The sequence below is a fragment of the Ailuropoda melanoleuca genome, chromosome 19 (assembly GCF_002007445.2).
Source record: "Ailuropoda melanoleuca isolate Jingjing chromosome 19, ASM200744v2, whole genome shotgun sequence".
In the NCBI taxonomy this organism is placed as follows: domain Eukaryota; kingdom Metazoa; phylum Chordata; class Mammalia; order Carnivora; family Ursidae; genus Ailuropoda; species Ailuropoda melanoleuca.
The window spans coordinates 9823690-9841845 of record NC_048236.1 but is presented as its reverse complement, the minus strand read 5'-3'; the positions used below and the strand labels follow the sequence as shown (position 1 = coordinate 9841845).

Below are 18156 nucleotides of genomic sequence, written 5' to 3'. Positions count from 1 at the left end.
CATAGATTCTCCTTTAGCTTTCAGTAAGGTCCTGGACCTCAAATAAGGCGGAAAATGCAAATGATGGTGTTGTTGTCCCCTTTGTAGGAGGGAAGTGCAGTAAAGGAATTAATGTACTTTCTTCCCCATATTTTCAAACATGGTGCTCCAGAATGGGCTGGGCTTTGCAGTAGGCAAAAGGGGAAGCCTGATAAACAAGTCAGCATCAGAAAGAAAGAACCGGATTTTTTTTTTGAAATACGCCCTTTACTCCTTTACTTTGTGTGCCTCTCTGTGTTAGTCTTTTCCTGGTGATTACGTATTTAATATTTGGGTGTGTTTTAACTCCTCCTACCTTTAGAGAAGGAGCTCAAGAGAGCAGGAACCAGGTGTGTGTTTGCTCATGTTTATATGGTAGGACCACTATATCTTCAGGCACATAGTAGGTATTCAAATAATTGTTGAATGAGTGAACTAATGAAAGAATTTCTGACCTAAAGAGGCGGATTAATGTTAGTTGTGGATTTCTCTATAATCAGAGTCCTTCCTGGTATTCTCAAATGTTAGTGAATTAGTCCAGACAGTGACCAATTTCATTTACTATTTGTGTATCAAGAGATCAGAGACAAAGGCTTTTTACTGTGGGGGACACTTGGCTCTGAAACCCCTTATTCTTCCCAATCAGACAATGACTTACATTATTTACCTCCAGAGAACAGTCCCAGACACACTTGATTAGCCTTAAATGAAAGATAAGCCATTGCTATGAGAAAGGACATGCTTTCCATAGATGGGCAGACAGACAGATAGATAGATATTAAACAATTTACAGTTTTATGTCTTGACAACTTGAATGTTGTAACATGAAAAATGCTACTGAAAGGGACCAGTCCCTTCCTAGCACAGAAGCTATGATATTTTCAGTAATGAAAGATAAATATTTTAAACTTCCTTGCTTAAAACCCTTCACTGGCTTTCCATTAGACTTTGAGATCAAGCTTAAACTCCTTAATATGGCTTATGGGATCCTTCAGGGTTTGGTCTCTCCTTACCTCTTTACCTTATTTGTTGATTAATGATTTCCACATCCTGTTTATCCAGATTGAAAGCAGAACTAAAACTCTGGGATGCTTATGTATCTGGGATTCTTACACATATAAAAATATATCAGAGACCAAGCATTTCATCACTTTTATTTTTTCATGTACTGTAATATTCCTGGGGGTCAGGAAAAGGTAGGGGGTGTTCTCATTTTTTAAATAAATAAATCCTATGAGGAAACAACAGTGACCTTTCACTCGTGAAGTTATTAGGCTATAGTCAATTTATGTTTACATTATTCAGAGACCAATTATATTTGGAACTTTTGAATTGCTTAGAGAAATGTATCAAATTGGAGGGCTCTTCAAAGATGTGATTGGTTCAATGCTTATTTGAACTTTGGTAGAAGGGAGGAGATTATTTGAATGAATGAGTAACTTGGTAGTGAGGGAGATTTTTACCTTCCTGGAACAGACTTTGAAGAAAAGGTAGGTTTTTTGTTGTTTTGTTTTGTTTGTGGGTTTTTTTCCCCCTGATCTTTTTGGTTTCTCCTTATAAATAACTTCTGTTCTGAGGTCTTAAGTGACTTTTTAGAAATCCATGGAACAGCCGAGAACCTTTTGTACTTAAATGCCAGAAGCTGTGTTGGTAAAAGGATGTGATGATTTTTGAGATAGAAAGGAACCAAGAGGGACGCCTGGGTGGCTCAGTCAGTCAAGGGTCTGCCTTTGGCTCAGGTCATAATCCCAGGTCCTGGGATGGAGCCCTGCATTGAGCTCCTTGCTTGGTGGGGAGTCTGCTTCTCCCTCTGCCCTTCAACCTGCTTGTGCGCTGTCCCTCTCTCTCTCTCTCTCTATGTCAAATAAATAAATAAAAATCTTAAAAAAAAAAAGGAACCAAGGTTTAGTTAAGTAATAATTGATAATAGTAGCTGTAATGACCAAAGGTATTTATTTGTATCTGTGTTTCGGTTCCTTTAAATATTTCTATACAGTTTCTTTTCCACAACTAGGTTTAAATGTTGTAATTAATATAGTCATCAATTTATAAAGTTTATTTAATGAGTTTTATGTTTCATAGAAAAAGTAAAAGCTGACTCACAATCTTTATCTTCTTTCTCAATTGTCTGTAAAGTTGGCCAATGCACTAAAACCAGGGTATTTTTATTCTCCTGGAGCAATTAAACCTCACCTTGACCTTGTGGCAGGAGAGACTGTACTTTTCACATTTTTTCTTTCAACACCTAGCAGAAAGGCTGGGAAATAGCAGCAAAACAGAAGTGAATTAATCTGCAATCCCAGCCTTGTATTTCTCCACCTACTTTAGCTGATAGCGAACAGCACAAGACTAGGGACACCTAGAGCAATCGCTTAATTGACCTAGAGTAGTGGTACTCAAAGTGTGGTCCTCAATCAGCAGCGACAGCATTACCTGGAAACTTGTGAGAAATGCAAATTTTGGGGCCCCACAGCAGACCTACTTTGGGTAGGAGGCCCACCAATCTCTGTTTTAAGACCTCCAGGGGGATTTAGATGCACGCTCAAGTTTGAGAACTACTAGCCTAAAACAATAAAGGGAGCCATATAGAATTGTCAGGACTGGAAGCCTATTAACCTAGCCCTGCTACTCTTTTCCCAAAGACTATGTGACCCTTTGCAAAGCACAGTGAAAACTTGGCTGGTTACACTGCATGGGCCAATCCTGAGCATGGCGGTTTTTTTGTTAGATGTAGTTCTCTGTCCTGCCAGGGAAGTCGGAGCTGCTGAAAATGATTTCTCCTGACTGCTATTGTTTGTGGCTCTGAGTCGGTGATTTTATTTCACATCTGTTTCTTCCCCCTCTACATTGCCCATTTGACGGGAGTGCCCGGCTAATGAAGGAATTAGTACGTGGTATCCATTTCGGGGAGGTGGGTGATTCTTTTCCTGCATCCTGAGAACCTTTTTGCCCACACTTTCTAGTTCATATTTTCTTTTTTTAATCAGGCAGAGACATTACAATTAAAATACCGTTAAAGTGATTCTGGCAAGTATTGCAATAAGCATGTTTTTTAATTAAAGGAAGAACAGGGGGATGCGTAAGCAGCATCAGCTAAAGGGGAAAATTTCATTCGATATCTATTTTAATTGAAATGAAAAAAAAAAATCAGGAAAAGCAGCAGCAGCTGCCTGTGCTGCTGTGTGTGGGGCTCGCTCCCAGGTTGCTAGGTTTAGGTGTTCTGTGCTTGATTAATTAGTAGCCAGCCGGAGAGTCCGTTCCTTTTGCCCCCAATCCTTAAAGCCTGATTTATGCCTCACAACCCCCATGAATATGTGAGGGCTCAGGCATCTATTTCCTGAGCTGCTAGTGGATAGGATTATGGAGCGTGCACTGAGCTCTTGGGGGCTCTCGTTTGCCAGCCAAATTGATTTTCCGCCTTTCTGGCTGGGGACAAGCCCACCTCGAAGGCTTCCAGGCTCTGCTCCAATGGCTCCGGCACAAGCCTAATCCGGATCTTGCCAACAAAGGAGACTGTGTGCATCCCCGACACAGCGCAGGCTTTGGGCTGTGGCTGCCTTCCCCCATTACTGCCATTTCCCCCTCTTTCTCACCTCCTCCTGATGCCTACCTCCATTGCAACGTGGAACAGTAGGGTGCGGCAATGTGCCAGCCCTTCTTACCGAGGCTGAGGGGGGGGTCTGTCCATCCTGAATAGATAGTCATCTATAATTCTCCAGGGAAAGGAAATTCCACAAGCTTCCCCATCTATTTGACTGCATAACAACTGGAAAGGTAACCAGATACAGGCTGCTAAACATTTTAAGGAATTATTTGGGGTTGACACAAAAAGCTGACTGGAGGTTAATCAATATAAATAAGTAAACTGGATAATTTACATATAAAAATTCAGGTAGTTCAAGCTTTGAGCAAGGAATGATCTAGTTTGAGTTGTAGATTGATCTAGTTAATTGAGGTCCTCAGATGCCTGCCTGAGTCTTGCCTCCATTCACCTCTGGCTTTCCCCCTGCTTAACCCTGGAGTCACTCTCCCTGGGTTCATTTTATCACCTGCCATTCACCTAAACAAGTGCATTCCTGCTCTGCACCCTTTCTCCCCCGAGCCTCCTATACATGACATAATGACATCTTCATCCACCACCTTCACACTTCTTAAAGTTCTTCCCAGAGCTTATGTTGCTGCGACCTTCCAAATGTTCTAATTCACCTAATTCTTTGACCCACACCTGAGAATCTTGCTACTTTCTCACCTTACGCTAGTTTTAAAATAATAATATTTAACAGTTTGTTTCTCTTACCTCTCTTCTGCTCTCACTCTCCATGGGAGACCTCATTCCCTTCTATAAATTCAACTCTTCCTTATTCAACCAGTATTTAGTGACCACTTGCCATGTCCCCCATATGCCAGGCACTGTTTTAGGCACAGGGGCTATGGCTGTGAATGAAAAAGACCAAAATTCTTGCTCTGGTGACATTTGTTTCTTTGAAGAAAGTAGTCAAGTGAGCAGATTATAGTTTTTGTGAGATTTGCTGAGCAGCATGGAGAAAAATGCAGCAGGAAAGGTGGAGATCTAATTTGGTGGTGGTTGGGGGGTTTGCACACAGTGAGGAAAAGGCTGTGAGGCAGGGGGAGCAGGAAAATCAGTGCAGCAGGAGGACTACGAGCCTGAGGCAGAGCAGAATGAGGGACTGGGCCAGAGAGAACCAACCCTGTAGGGTTTAGTAGGCTTTGACTCTGAGTGTGGTGGGAGCCATTGGAGATGCTGACCAGAGAGGTGACATGATAACCTAGGTTCACATAAAAGAAAAGAATCACACTGGGTGCTGTTTTGAGAGTAGACCCTGGGATGGGTTGAGAGGCTGTTACAATCATCCAGGGCTGAGATGAGAGTGACTTAGACCTGAGGGCTAGACGTGGAAGTGGTGAGAAGTGGTTGGATCATGGGGATTGTCTGAAGGAAGAAGGCACAAAATTTCCTGGAGAATTGGCTGTGAGTGAAATGTTGACCCGAGGATTTTCAGTTTGAGCACCTGGAAGAATGGTGTTGCCATTTGCGTTCCTTGGCAAGGATTTTGGGATGAGTCGTGGGTCAAGGCGTGGAGTTCTTTTTCTGGATGAGCTAAATTGAGGAGCCTGTGAGACATCTACGTAGAGATGTTGAGTGGTCGCTGGGTGAATTAGTTTGAGTGGAGAGCAGAGATGGGCCTTGGAGATAGAAATTTAGGAGTCATCAGCAATTAGCCTGTGATGTGTTTAAAACCTGAGGACAAGGTGAGACAACTGACACATGGTACATAGAATGATAGGAAAAGTGGTGGAGATGCTCCAAGTGCCAGTAGTTGGGACAATGGGGAGAAATCAGGTAGAGGAGGCTGGGAGGGGAGGCTTGCTGGGGGGAGGGGGAGGAAAAGCAGCCCTGGCAAGGGAGGGGAAGGAGTTTCAAGAAAGAAGGAGTAACCGAGTGTGTCAGATAGGGCTGGCCACTCAGGACAGGTGAGAACAGAGCGATGTGGTTGCCATTGTGAACTTGAATTCAGTGATGTGGTTGCCATTGTGACCTTAACAGGCCCGGTTCTGATAGACTTGTCAGGCAAAGGTCCAGCTGGGGTGGGCTTAAGGAAAGGGAGGGAAAGAATTGAAGATAGAAGGTATAGCTGGCTCTTTCAGAGTCTTACTGTGCAGTAAAATATTTATATTCTAAATTTTTACCATGAGGGGGAAAATAGCTAGAACAGTGTTTTTTTTTTTTTTTCTTCTCAAAACACATACAACAAATCATTTTGTGGTTATTACAGAGGATGGCTAATTGTAGGGTTAGCCAAAAGCAGGTTTTGATGTCCTTTGCAAACATTAGCTAGCTGTTAAAAGTCTCTTTGACTTCCCTTTAAAAGAAATAAAAGGGATGTTTAATGGAAAGAAGTGATTACATGTAAAAAAGTTGTGTTCATTTATTTATTTTAGAGGGGAAGTAACAATCATGATGGTTGATTGATTTTTATAAAATTACCCAAGGTCACTTGTGGGCCAGCCTCGGCTTTCATGAACAATCATAACAAGCAATTAAAGGGTCACGGTCACAGACTGCTTTCAGCCCTGTGCTTTATTTCAGCATGCAGAAATGTGGTCAAGCTCTATAAAGTGGAAGAATAAAGTCCTCCCTCTGCGCTCCCCTATGAAGCCACTACACTCCACAGCAGCCCACTGGATATTTGTTTTAAGCTAATAAAGTGTGAGGATACAACACTTGGGGCCTCGGCGCAGGGCTAGCTTGAATATAAACCTTACATGCCTTCACACTAAGAAGCTTTCATTTTGGTTATCACTTTTAATTATTTCAATTAAAAAGAGCTGAATTCCTCATCAAACTCTCTTCGTAATTTACCTAGATTTCCTTATCCTTGCCACTGATAAGGAAGGAGGGAAGGCTTTTTAGCCGGGAATAATGGTTATCATATATTAATTAATTAGTCCTGTTTTTAGTACTCTTGCCAACACAAATCATTCATGTTCTTTGGGCTGAGATTTCTCCTTTCATTAGCGTCATTATTAGTTCCCATCAGTAAATGACGTTTTTAAATTTCTACCAATTTGTTTTAGTGTGTTTAGTAGTTTGCTTGATGTGACAAGGAACAAAGACCAGGTTTATAAATTCACCCACTAATCCTTGTAATCTGCCTCAAATCCTGTTTGGAATGAGGCAAAGTATATCTGCATTAACAAAGTGAAAATAAATCATATATAAACAAGCCACAGGCAAACTTAACTTAGACTAACACATGTTTTTTCTTAAATGTAACTATGATAATTCTAATTAATAAAAAGCAATGTGGGAGGGTTTGCAGAAGTGGATAGAATATGAGCTCTTCTGGCAGGTGGTCCTGGGCTTGAATGCTTGCTCAGCTTATTCTGGGCTGAGACAAACCCCCTCTCCCAGCCCGCTCTCTGGTCTGCAAAATATGGAGTATGATATCGACCTCAAAGGCTTGTTTTGACAGTCATTTCCTACAACATGTCTAAAGATTTTGACATAGGATGGGTGCTTAATAAGTATTAGCACCCTTGTTTTCCCTGTAGTATTATTTGGACTTCTGATTGTGTATGGGATACTTTTCCTAAGTGAAATTCAAAGTCCACTACAGCATGGGTGGTGTCAGGAGAACATGAGCTCCATGTCTCCATCAGTATTGGCACACCCAAGTGCATTCTTGAAGATGTAGACGTCCAGTGTTCTAGAGCTGGAAGGAGTCTTAGTGAATGCATGGTTCTGTTCTGGAAGATGTAGACGTCCAATGTTCTAGAGCTGGAAGGAGTCTCAGTGAATGCATGGTTCTGTTCTGGAAGATGTAGACGTCCAATGTTCTAGAGCTGAAAGGAGTCTCAGTGAATGCATGGTTCTGTTCCGGAAGATGTAGACGTCCAATGTTCTAGAGCTGGAAGGAGTCTCAGTGAACGCATGGTTCTGTTCTGGAAGATGTAGACGTCCAATGTTCTAGAGCTGGAAGGAGTCTCAGTGAACGCATGGTTCTGTTCTGCAAGCACGTGATGAGAAAACAGACCATCCCCCGGCACGGAGTAGGACAGATTTGGAAACTGGGTAATCGGAGGCCTAGCCATTTTATGGGATTTATTGAGGGTCCTTTAGAGGCTGGTAGACACTCTGCCCTCTGTTTCCACCACTGACCATCAAGGTCAGTTCAGATTTCCTGACTGTAAGAGAGGAGACATGCCATGCAAATCCACGGCAGTGGATTCTTCCAGTTGAAGAGAATTGGTTGGGACATTAATGACATGTGGCTGGGAATGAAGTTTTAGGAAACAGGTCACATTTCTTCCCTCTCATTTGCAGCAGGATTAAGGATTATCATTGCATTTCTAGTGATTATTCATGTCATTGTAATGACAGTGGAAGGGAAAATTAAAGTCAAAATCGCCAGCAAGTCCTTTGGAAGTCTGGAAACCATGTGCTGCTGCTCCAGCATCAAGCCTATAGATCAAAGGAGAGTTTTTTGCTTCTCAGATAGTTTACCTGAGCGCGTGATGCTGTTCCATGTTGGGCCTGCCAATGGTGAGTCATTGGAAGGATATGGTCCAGTAGTGCTTGAGGGTTGGAGGGACTGTCTAAATGAGTAGTAATGGCAACAGTGGGGGCCGTGCAGAAGATGAATGTGACGGTAGCCACTGCCACCACTGCATTAAGTGTCTCATAGGTGTCAGACCCGAGACCAGGGATATACAAGCATCACTTCAAGAAATCTCATCATAATTCTTTGAGGGAAGAACTCTTACTATGCATATTTTATTGAGGGAGAAACTGGATACCCATGTGGGGTACATTGTTCTAAATAGTGGCTGCAAGGAGAGAACTCTTTCAGGGGTCGAATCCATGTCAACATACTGGGACTGTTGCTGATGGGAAGGCATGAGTCTTACAAGATGATGTTGTGGGGGTATTGGAGGTGGGTGGTGAATCATGAAGGGCCTTTTGGATCCCAGTATCAGGACTTCGACTTTTACTCTGACCGGGATGGGATGTTGTTGTAGGGTGTGGAAAAGATGACCTCTTGGGGTGCCTGGGTGGCACAGCGGTTAAGCATCTGCCTTCGGTTCAGGGCGTGATCCCGGCGTTATGCGTTCAAGCCCCACGTCAGGCTCCTCTGCTATGAGCCTACTTCTTCCTCTCCCACTCCCCCTGCTTGTGTTCCCTCTCTCACTAGCTGTCTCTCTCTCTGTCAAATAAATAAATAAAATCTTAAAAAAAAAAAAAGATGACCTCTGGCTTTTTCAGTATGAAGTCACAACTCTAACCACTTTGTTACAGGATAGAAGAGTCACATCCAGTACTGTTGCAAACCACATACAGAAGGGAGGGAGATTTAGTAACTCATTCAGGTTAGAGTTGTCGTTTACATGGGCTGCTTTAATTATTTTGGCGTTACAGGGAAAATTCTGCATGAAATACAAATATTCTAAACCCTTTTAAAGTAAAGTGTTATAAAGGTAAAAGTATATTTTAATGTCTTAAGTATTTATCCTCACAATATAATTTTATTATAAAATAATATTCCTATGTTATAGAAAATTTGGGTATTAGAGGAAACATATCTGTATCAGTTAAGGTTATTTGATTGCAAATAAAGAAACCAACTTTCTTTTACAAAAGGAAATTTATTAAGAATATGTTGGGTCACTTACAGAATTGATGGGGAAGTCTGGAAAATCAGGTGTGGAAGTGATAGCGATCAGGGGATCAGGGCATTTTGAAGGGGATTCGCAAGTCGGGGTGGGGGGCCTCAGAAACAAGAACTCTTCTCAGGCTCATTTAGATGCCACCACTGGAATTACTAAACTCTAAACATTTCCAGTCTTCTATTCCCTCTTGTTCCAAATTTTCATTTGAAGCCTGGGTACATGGCTTAGGCTATGGTAGGATGGGATACTGTGATTGACAGTCCCACTCAACCATATTCAGTGACGCAGAGCCGATATCTTAAGGAAACTTGGGTCTCTTATCAAAAGTAAAGTAAAATGGATGTTGGCCAGCTTAAGTGCTGCAAATACCATGCTGGTAGTCCTAATTACATTCCTTTTACCGTAATTCTTGTACTTTTGGCATATTTCCTTCTATTCCTTTTTCTCATTCACTTGTTTCTTAGCATTTCTAAACTTAATTATATGCTGCTTTTGTCTGGTGCTCAATGGCTGAAATGATGACCTTCTCCTCTGTTATTTAACCAGTCCTAAATTGCTGGGCATTTAGGATATTCCCATGAAGAGTAACATAAATAAAGACGCAGTGAATGGTGATAGTGAATAGTGATAATCTGGCTTAGTATAGTGCTTCTATCTTTGGGGGTCCATCCAATCCAGATTCTACTGTGCTTCTAGAAGAGAGGGCAAGATAAAATAAGTCTAAATTGTAGCAAAAGTATATAAATGCAGAGGCTTTCATCAGACATTGGAACTGTCAAAAGGAGGTGGACCTTATCCTCCCTGGGACTGACAATCTTCTCTTTGGTCCTTAGGAGGCAAGCTGATTTTCGTCGAACCAGGACCCATTGAGCTTAGGGTACACTCCATCCTCATTTCTGATGGTGGAGAGCTCCGGATTGGATCTGAGGACAAGCCCTTCCAAGGCAAAGCCGGGATCAAACTCTACGGGAGTTCCCACTCTACCCCCTTCTTTCCATATGGTGTCAAGTTCCTGGCTGTGAGGAATGGAACTCTTTCCCTGCATGGTGAGTGAGACAGTTGACCAGAAGAGATGAGGTGTCTAGACAATGTACTGGTGATGGGGCAATTGGTAACACCCTGGCTGTTAGTTGTTGAAGCAACAAAGTTAATTACAGCATGGGCACTATTTCCTTAAATAAGAAATATTAGTTATGGTCCCTGTGGCAGACAGAGTATATTTGGTTCCCGATTATGTGCTCTTCTTCCTGTAAGAAGGTTATATGCCTCCACTGAGTGCCAGCTGACTTTCAGTGCCTCCCACTGGGTGGACATACTTCCCTGTCCCACTGGGACATGGGGGTGGGGGTCAGCCACGGACTTGCTTTGGTCAAGGAACGTGAGTGGAAATGATAGACTGCATGGCCAAGTAGAAGTTTTAAGAGCTGTTACCCTGCCTTGTCCATTTGTCCTTTTCCTTCTGTTGGAGAATAGCCTGTCCAAAGTAGGGGTGGTTCCTTCAGCTTGGGAACCTGAATGAGGACAGTGGGGGCGGAGCTGCAGCCCACCTACTGCTGTCCTGAATGTGAATGGGGAATGATCTTTGTCTACCTAAACCACTGAGATTGGTTAACTGCAGCATAGTGTAGTGCAAACTGACTGATGGGCCATTTACATTGATGGCATCACAAGTCAAATAGAGACAGCTTTATTTTGTTTTGGTCATGGCTGTCTCCCTCCTGGGAGCAGGTTTCGTTTAGAGTTCTACTTAGAATCGTGTCACAGAGGGGTTGGGTGCTTATGGATTTCTGGGGGGAAAATAAACAGGAATTAGGCTACATGTGTTTCTGCTGCAGTTTCATTTGTCTTCTGATCCTTTAGTCCTCTTTTGCAAAATGGACATTTTTATTTTCCTTGGAATTCAGGAAATTTTAAGTGTGCCAGGAGAATCCTTGGTATCAACTGGAGAATGTGTAAGTATAAGTGATGAGCTTTAAGTATCTTTCAGTGGATACTTACATACTTTTGGTTACAATAGCATGAGTCAAAGGGAAATCAAAATGGAGGCTCCAGTTGGTGGCCCAATCCCCAGAAAACTTGATGTCATTGACATTGGCATTTCTGTATTGGCATGACAACCTAAACCCCACTACCTGTCATAGATTATTTACTCTAGACGTGGGCAGGTAGCTATGCTGAAGGGTCTGCCATTTTGCTCTGCCAAGGCTCTGTCTATGATACAGTAGCCATCCCTTATCTGTGGGAGAATGTGTTCTAAAACCCCCAGTGGCTCCCTGAAACCACGGATGGTACCAAATATATATATATATATATACACACACACACTCAGTTTTCTCCTATACATACATTCCTATGATAAAGTTTAATTTGTAAATTAGGCTCAGTAAGAGATTAACAACAATAGCTAATAATAAAAACAATTATAACAATAGATGGCAGTGAAAGTTATATGAATGTGGTCTCTCACCCTTCTTGGAATCAGGTGAGATGAGAAAATGCCTCCACGATGGGATGAAATGAGGAGAATGACGTAGGCCTTGTGACATAGTGTTAGGCTACTAGTGACCTTCTGACCATGCCAGAAGGAGGAGCATCTGTTTCCAGACTGCAGTTGACCATGTGTGACTGAAACCATGGATAAGGGGGGACGAGTATAATCTATGGGCCTCAATCATAGTTCACTGAAATGCAGTCTTTTGCCTCTTTGGGCTTCCTATGAGAGGAAGGGAAATCTTTTCATCAAGCATTTATTAACTGTTGACTTTGGACCAGCCAGACTGCTACCCACAGGGGATGTATTTGGTAAGGCTTAAAAAATCCGATAACTATCCGGACAGAAATTCAAAATGCCTACAATATTGATTCTTATGTTCCGCTTTATGGTGGACTCTTTTCTCCTGTGTTCTTCAGCAAGAATTTATACTGATGTTGTGGTCCAGCATCATGAGGGTTTCTATCTATTCGGACATCAGCCGTGGTCTTCAAATATTTGCTACAGTCCAGCAGCTACTTAGGCTAACAACCCAATATGCTCCTTGCTGTTTACCACTGAAGAAACAGCCGGACATCTGCAAGAGGGCACAGATCAATATTTGCTATAGACCATCTGAAGGGCCCTGAAGCTTAACAGCGGTCCTCTGATTTGAGAGCCGCTGTCCTATACAATGGAGATGCTCAACTCTTGCTAGAAATGGAAATACACCTGAAGAAGGGTGAAGACTCCTAATTCTTTTATTCCAACCCTTCTCATGCTCGTGTTCTATTTTGAAGGATCAGCAAAACAGTTCACAAATAAACCTTTACGTGCCTGCATTTTCAAGGTACCCTATGCTCCTCAGCCTTTGTGTTTAAACGATTGTCAAGTTAAGAAAATCCTTAGTGCCATTGCTTATAATCAATCATTACAGGGCAACCAAAGCCAAGTAGAGACTTCTAATATGTTTTGAGAATTCAAAAAGTTACAAAACAATGTTGCGGCTTTAGTCTTGTGACGTTCCTGGATATTGAGAGTGCAGACACCTCTCCCTCCCTTCCTTCCTCCTCGCCTTCTCTTTCTCCTGCTTCCTCCATTCCCAGGATTAGGTTGTCCACAGCAACTGTTTTACCCTTTTGCCCAAAGCACTGCCAGTAACGGGAGTAACTAGGATCTCTGGAGAAACACAGAGCCTGCATGGCGAACACTTGCAAAAGCAGGCTCTTTTCCTCTCTGAAATGATGACGCCACCTCTCATTCATTTGAAGAAAACACTGTGTGGGAAAGAGCACAGTCACCGAGTGAGGGTTCCCTTCCCTCAGTGTCTATCAGAAAATCAACCCCCCTCCGGGCCTGAGGCTCATCAGTCCCCTCCCCCCTCTTCCCTCCCTGTCTCCTGCACACCTGAGGTCTCAGATTCCCCTCTGGCAACGGTATATAGCATGGCTAAAATCATTACGTAATTTTGCTGGCCTTTTCTCAGGGCCAGACGTGTGTCTGGTGACACTGGGACTTTAGGGAAAGACTAATTTTCTTTTGTTGTCAAGTATGCAAAACAGTGAGCATCTTGATTCACTGCTTTGTCCCCTAAGTCCCTAATGACCCAGTGTTCACTCAGCTTCCTGGCATGATGTAGGGATATTCACCACCTAATGCACAGAAGACTCTTCTCCAGATTTTTTTTTAAATCCAGGTTTCTAGGCCTTACCCCCACAGTCTGACTCAGTGGGCCCGAGTGGGCCTAGAAATGTGCATTTCAATGGGTGATCTGATTCATGTGGCTCGCTGACTAATCTTGGAGAAATGATGTTTTTAGTGGTTAATAGTTTTGGAATCAGAACTCTGTCCAGTTCTGGCACTAATCACCTATGACCTTGGGCAAATGAAGCTCCATAAAACCAGGAAAACATGATCCCCACCTTGTAGATTTACTGCTGTGAACTTCTCCAAAGTATTTGGCACACACTGACGCTCAAGCAGGGTTACAGGTTACTTACAGCTATTTTTATTATATTTTCCACCCCCCCCACAAAGCAGTGAGGACCCAGTGCCAGTTATCTAGTGTTTTCTTTTAGCAGGGAGAGCGAGAGGGGCTTCAATCTCAAAATCTGGCATGAGGCCATCCCTGCCTAGAGATTTTTCTCCTTATTAATTTCCTTGTCTACCTCTTCTAATCAGAGCAAGAGAGAGGTTGTAGCAACATTCCCAGCATCTTCTATTCTGTTCCCACCTCCCATTGAACACCTTTTGATTATAATCTCTGGTGGTGCAGCTGCTTCCCAGCAGTGGAAAACCACCATTCCTGGGTGTGGTTACAAGACAGTCTTCTGGAAACCATTTGCATGGGCCCCAGAATAGCCAGAAGCAGAGCACTGCCCAGCAACGAGGCCTTTTGGAGGCATTTTATCTCTCACGTCCAACAGTGACAGGACCGACTGATGGGTACTAATTTAACTCTAGCTCAGGTCATGGAGAATCACACAAATGGTCTGCAAGTTAGGACTATGGCTTTCCCACCCCCCACCCCCCATCTCCTTCTTCATTGCCACCCCCTGGAACCCTTCTGCTCCAGCTGATTTCTCTCCTGGATTCATATCGCTAAGCAAACAGGCTTTCCTGTTCCACTGTCATGGGGAACGATGGAGTTGAAAGCACATTTCATGTTTTTCTTTTAATGTAGGAAAACTGTCACACACTTGTACACACACACACACACACACACAACACCATCTTTTTCTTTCTCGGGGTTTGGGAGTGGATTGGGGCAGGGTCGTTCAGTTCGGTATCTCTGATGGGGTTCAGATTGTCTAGGAGATCCTGTCAGCTGCTCACCGGGATTTTAAATGAGACTTGAGGGTCTCAGGACGCCTCCAGAGGGGCAGTCTGGGGTCTGGCTGGTTGTAGTCAATAAGGAAATCTCACTTGTGCCTTTTTCTTTCCCCACTCTGTCTGCCAAACCAGGTTCACTACCCCAAACCAAGTGCCAATCACTTGTCACTTTTCAAGGGGGTTGCTGTCAACCTGGGCAACTTGAATTTTTGACAATGTAATTACGGGCCTTGCTTCCACAGTGGGAGTCTGAACAGGACGGTGGGGCTTTTATTGATTGTTCAGAAGGGAAATTTATCAATGTCTCTCACTTCATTTCCAGTTCCTCCCTGAGAAATTCGGCTGACAGTTTCTTAGGAGAAAAAGCAGTCTTGTGGCCTTGAATGGACTTCTGTCTTTGTCCTTTTCAAGAAATTACAAGATACTGGCATTAAATATACATGGAAGTTTCTGAGCAAAGCTGGTATGTGGGATCGTGGTTGAGGAAAACACTAGGGCGATTGTTAGGAACTTAAGGATTTGGTAGGAACAAATAAGGAAAAAAACTAGTCTAAACAGGCAAGTTTAGATACGATTTGTTTTCCTTCTGAAAGCACCGAGTATCTTTATTTAAATTCCATGCTTTTTAGAAGTATGGTGTCACGGGCACTATTTTAGCTGCTAAAGGGCATCGGGCTGTCTTGAAGCATGGTACCGGGTGCATGGAGTAGACACGCAAACAGGAGTGTGTTCCTGGCTTTCATCTCCTCCACAAAATCCAGATGTTTCCTGGAGGAGCTTCAGGGGCTCCTCAGACCACGAAGTGTTTGGGGGCCAAGCAACAAAGGTTTAAATTGCTCAAGTAATCCATCGCTTATCTCTCTATTCACGTTCAAAGTAATATTTCATTGGAAGAAGGAGTTCTGTTGCTAAAATAGTAGTTAAAACAGCTCTTATAGCTATCCTTTCAGCTGTGGTGTGTCGATCCTTTTGAGAAGTTCAGCACTCCTCTCTGTCTGATCCTTCTTTCCCCAGCACTGGTGGAGCTCGGGGACTTTTCCTACCGTCTGCTCTTTGCTGTAGGGTGAGACTTTCCAGAGCCTATTTCATCTTAGAACGGTTCCTCCAACAATAGGTTTTCAGATCTCTGCTCTTTTGTCACCTGGCTAGCCACTTCCGGTTCGGCCTCCTCTACACCCAGCACATCTCCTCTTGCCCCCTCCTGTTACCTATTTCTTCGAGACCATGAGTCTTCACGTTCTTGTCTCTCATTCCTATAAACCATCGTAGTGGCATGGCATTTTTGTGGGTAGCTTTACTCCTCTTAAAATGCTTGATTTTCAGGGACAGAAACCCAGGGCAAACAATCTTAGAACAAAGGATTTATGAGTTCTCAGTCAAGCGCGAGGTGGACTGGAAGACCACGGGGCTTCCAGGACGACTGCCTCCCGGACCCCCATCCTGCCAGGACTCACTCACGGCCACTCACGTCTGCATCTCTGTCCATGTATGCATGGCTTCACTTAATCCTGCTCCATACTGGTTGCATCTCTATGGCCACTGCATTTTCTTGTTTCATGTGGACTCCGGTTTTCCACCACCAAAGAAAAGAGCTCTGGAAGCAGATGATCACACTTCTGTCATATCCTCAAAAGGCCAATAGTAGCCTAATGATACTTCACAAGGTCTACGCCATTCACCTCACTTCATCTCATCACGTAGCATGTTACCATCTCACCATGTAGCATGTTACCATCTCACATCATCACAAGAAGGAGAAAAGGGTGAGTACAGTACAGTGAGATATTTTGAGAGAGAGAGGGACCACAGTCACATAACTTTCATTGCAGTGTATTATTCTGATTGTCCTATTTTATTATTAGTTATTATTGTTAATCTCTTATCGTGCCTAATTTATCAATTCAACTTTATCATAGGTATAGATGCATAGGAAAAAACATAGGCTACATAGCATTTAGAACTATCCGTGGTTTCAGGCATCCACTGGTGGTCTCGGAATGTATCCCCTGCAGACAAGGGGGGACTACTGTAAATGCTACGGTTTTTCTTCCTCCTTTTCAAGGATCTTGGATTTTCACAATGTTGAAGAGTTTCTTTGTCTTCCCCTAGCACTTTTTACCGCCAACTATTACCTGAGATCTCGTGGGAATCTGGAGCTGGTGTGATGTGTAAATTGGCCATAGGTCTTTGCAAATGGAAGAGGTAGTTTTTTAGGGATGTTTGAGAGACTTGAACCTTCTAGACAGAAATCTGACTCGGAACAGACTTTATTTACCTCTAATCACCATCTTAATCCATATTCCGATGGACCTTATTTTCCCTTTCCTTTAACAACACCAACTTGGGCACCAAAGCTTTCTAGTTGATTTAAGATATTTTAAAAGGTCAGTTCCAACTCATCCACTTTAAAACTTCAGTCTCCTTTTCATGTAATGCGCCTTTCTCCTTCTCAAGGCTCTGGCCTGAGACATTTGGAGTGGCAGGGAATTGTCCTGCTCCTTTGCTTTAACGTCCATCCTTTTTACTCGTATTTTTTTGGTGCTAGGACAGGTGGAAGGGGTGAGGCAAGAAGGCTTACTGCAGGTTTTACTGAACTGTGTGCTTGTATCCTCTGTTAGGTGTGGCTGCCTCTCTGGATAATACTGGTCGACTGTTGATTTTCTCTCCAAAGATTTTTTACAAGATCATTGGAACCTTGTAGGAGACCTTCCCACTGTTTTCCAGCATGGAGGCCCCGCCCCAGTCCCGGGTCTGCAGTGCCCTTAGATACCACCTTAGGGCCCATTTTGGGTGGGGTACCAGAATACTGGCTCACAGCAAACTACCTTCCCCAGAGTCCACTTGATCAGAAGAAAGTTACCAATCTTTGCACACCAAAGTTGTTTCACGCACCACCCCTTTCCCTGCTCAGCTCTCTTTCTCTTATTATCCCTTCTGCTATTCAGATAGGCACGGGCAGCCCGGCAAACGTGCTGCATGTGCAGACATCCAACCTGGGGAAAGTTGCTGGCAACCCTGTGCCTGGTACTTTTGAAGCCCTTTTTCTGTAAGTGGAGAAAAGTACCTTCAGACTTCCCTCTATGGGAAGGAGAGGAAAAGGCCACGGCCTGTTTACCCAGGCTGATGACTCACTCCCATTTCTGAGAATTCCTTTGAATGTCCTCTTTTTGTTGCTCATAGCGCCTGAGGTGGGGTCTGTCCAGGGATGCCTCAGATGACAGCGTTAGATTAGTTCCTTTTTGTAAGCCCCAAGGAAATGTCTGCTCCCTAAGTTTCATGGCTCACTTACAGTGTCAGGTCTTTATCATCTCTTAGCTTCCTGCTTGGGCCCTCTTGGTTGGTTTGGGGGAGCAGAAGTCCTGCTTCAGAATTTGCTACATTTGCACCCATATGAAAGAGTGCCGCAAGGGATATTGGGTTGAAAGGGAAAGCAACCTTTGATATTTGTGTTTTTGTTTATGTGTGTATGTATGTGTTTTGTGGTGATTCATTTTGATATAGGGATGGGAAGGAAGTAAGATCAAATTGAGGGGAGAGATGAAGGAAGATGGATGGGGAAAATTTAACACCTATTCTTTGCCTTCTATAATCTTAAATTCAAACAAGCTTCAGTACAGCCCTGGGGTTCTGGTCACCTGGTACGTGTG

General features: G+C 43.3%; 1 protein-coding gene across 1 annotated transcript in view; it reads left to right on the top strand.

The window, feature by feature from the left end:
* PKHD1 (PKHD1 ciliary IPT domain containing fibrocystin/polyductin) overlaps positions 1-18156 on the top strand; it is a 453280-nt gene that overhangs the window by 152472 nt on the left and 282652 nt on the right. The window contains exon 38 of the mRNA XM_034648265.1: positions 10041-10253. Within this exon, the coding sequence (XP_034504156.1) occupies positions 10041-10253 (213 nt within the window). The remainder of the gene's footprint in view (positions 1-10040; positions 10254-18156) is intronic.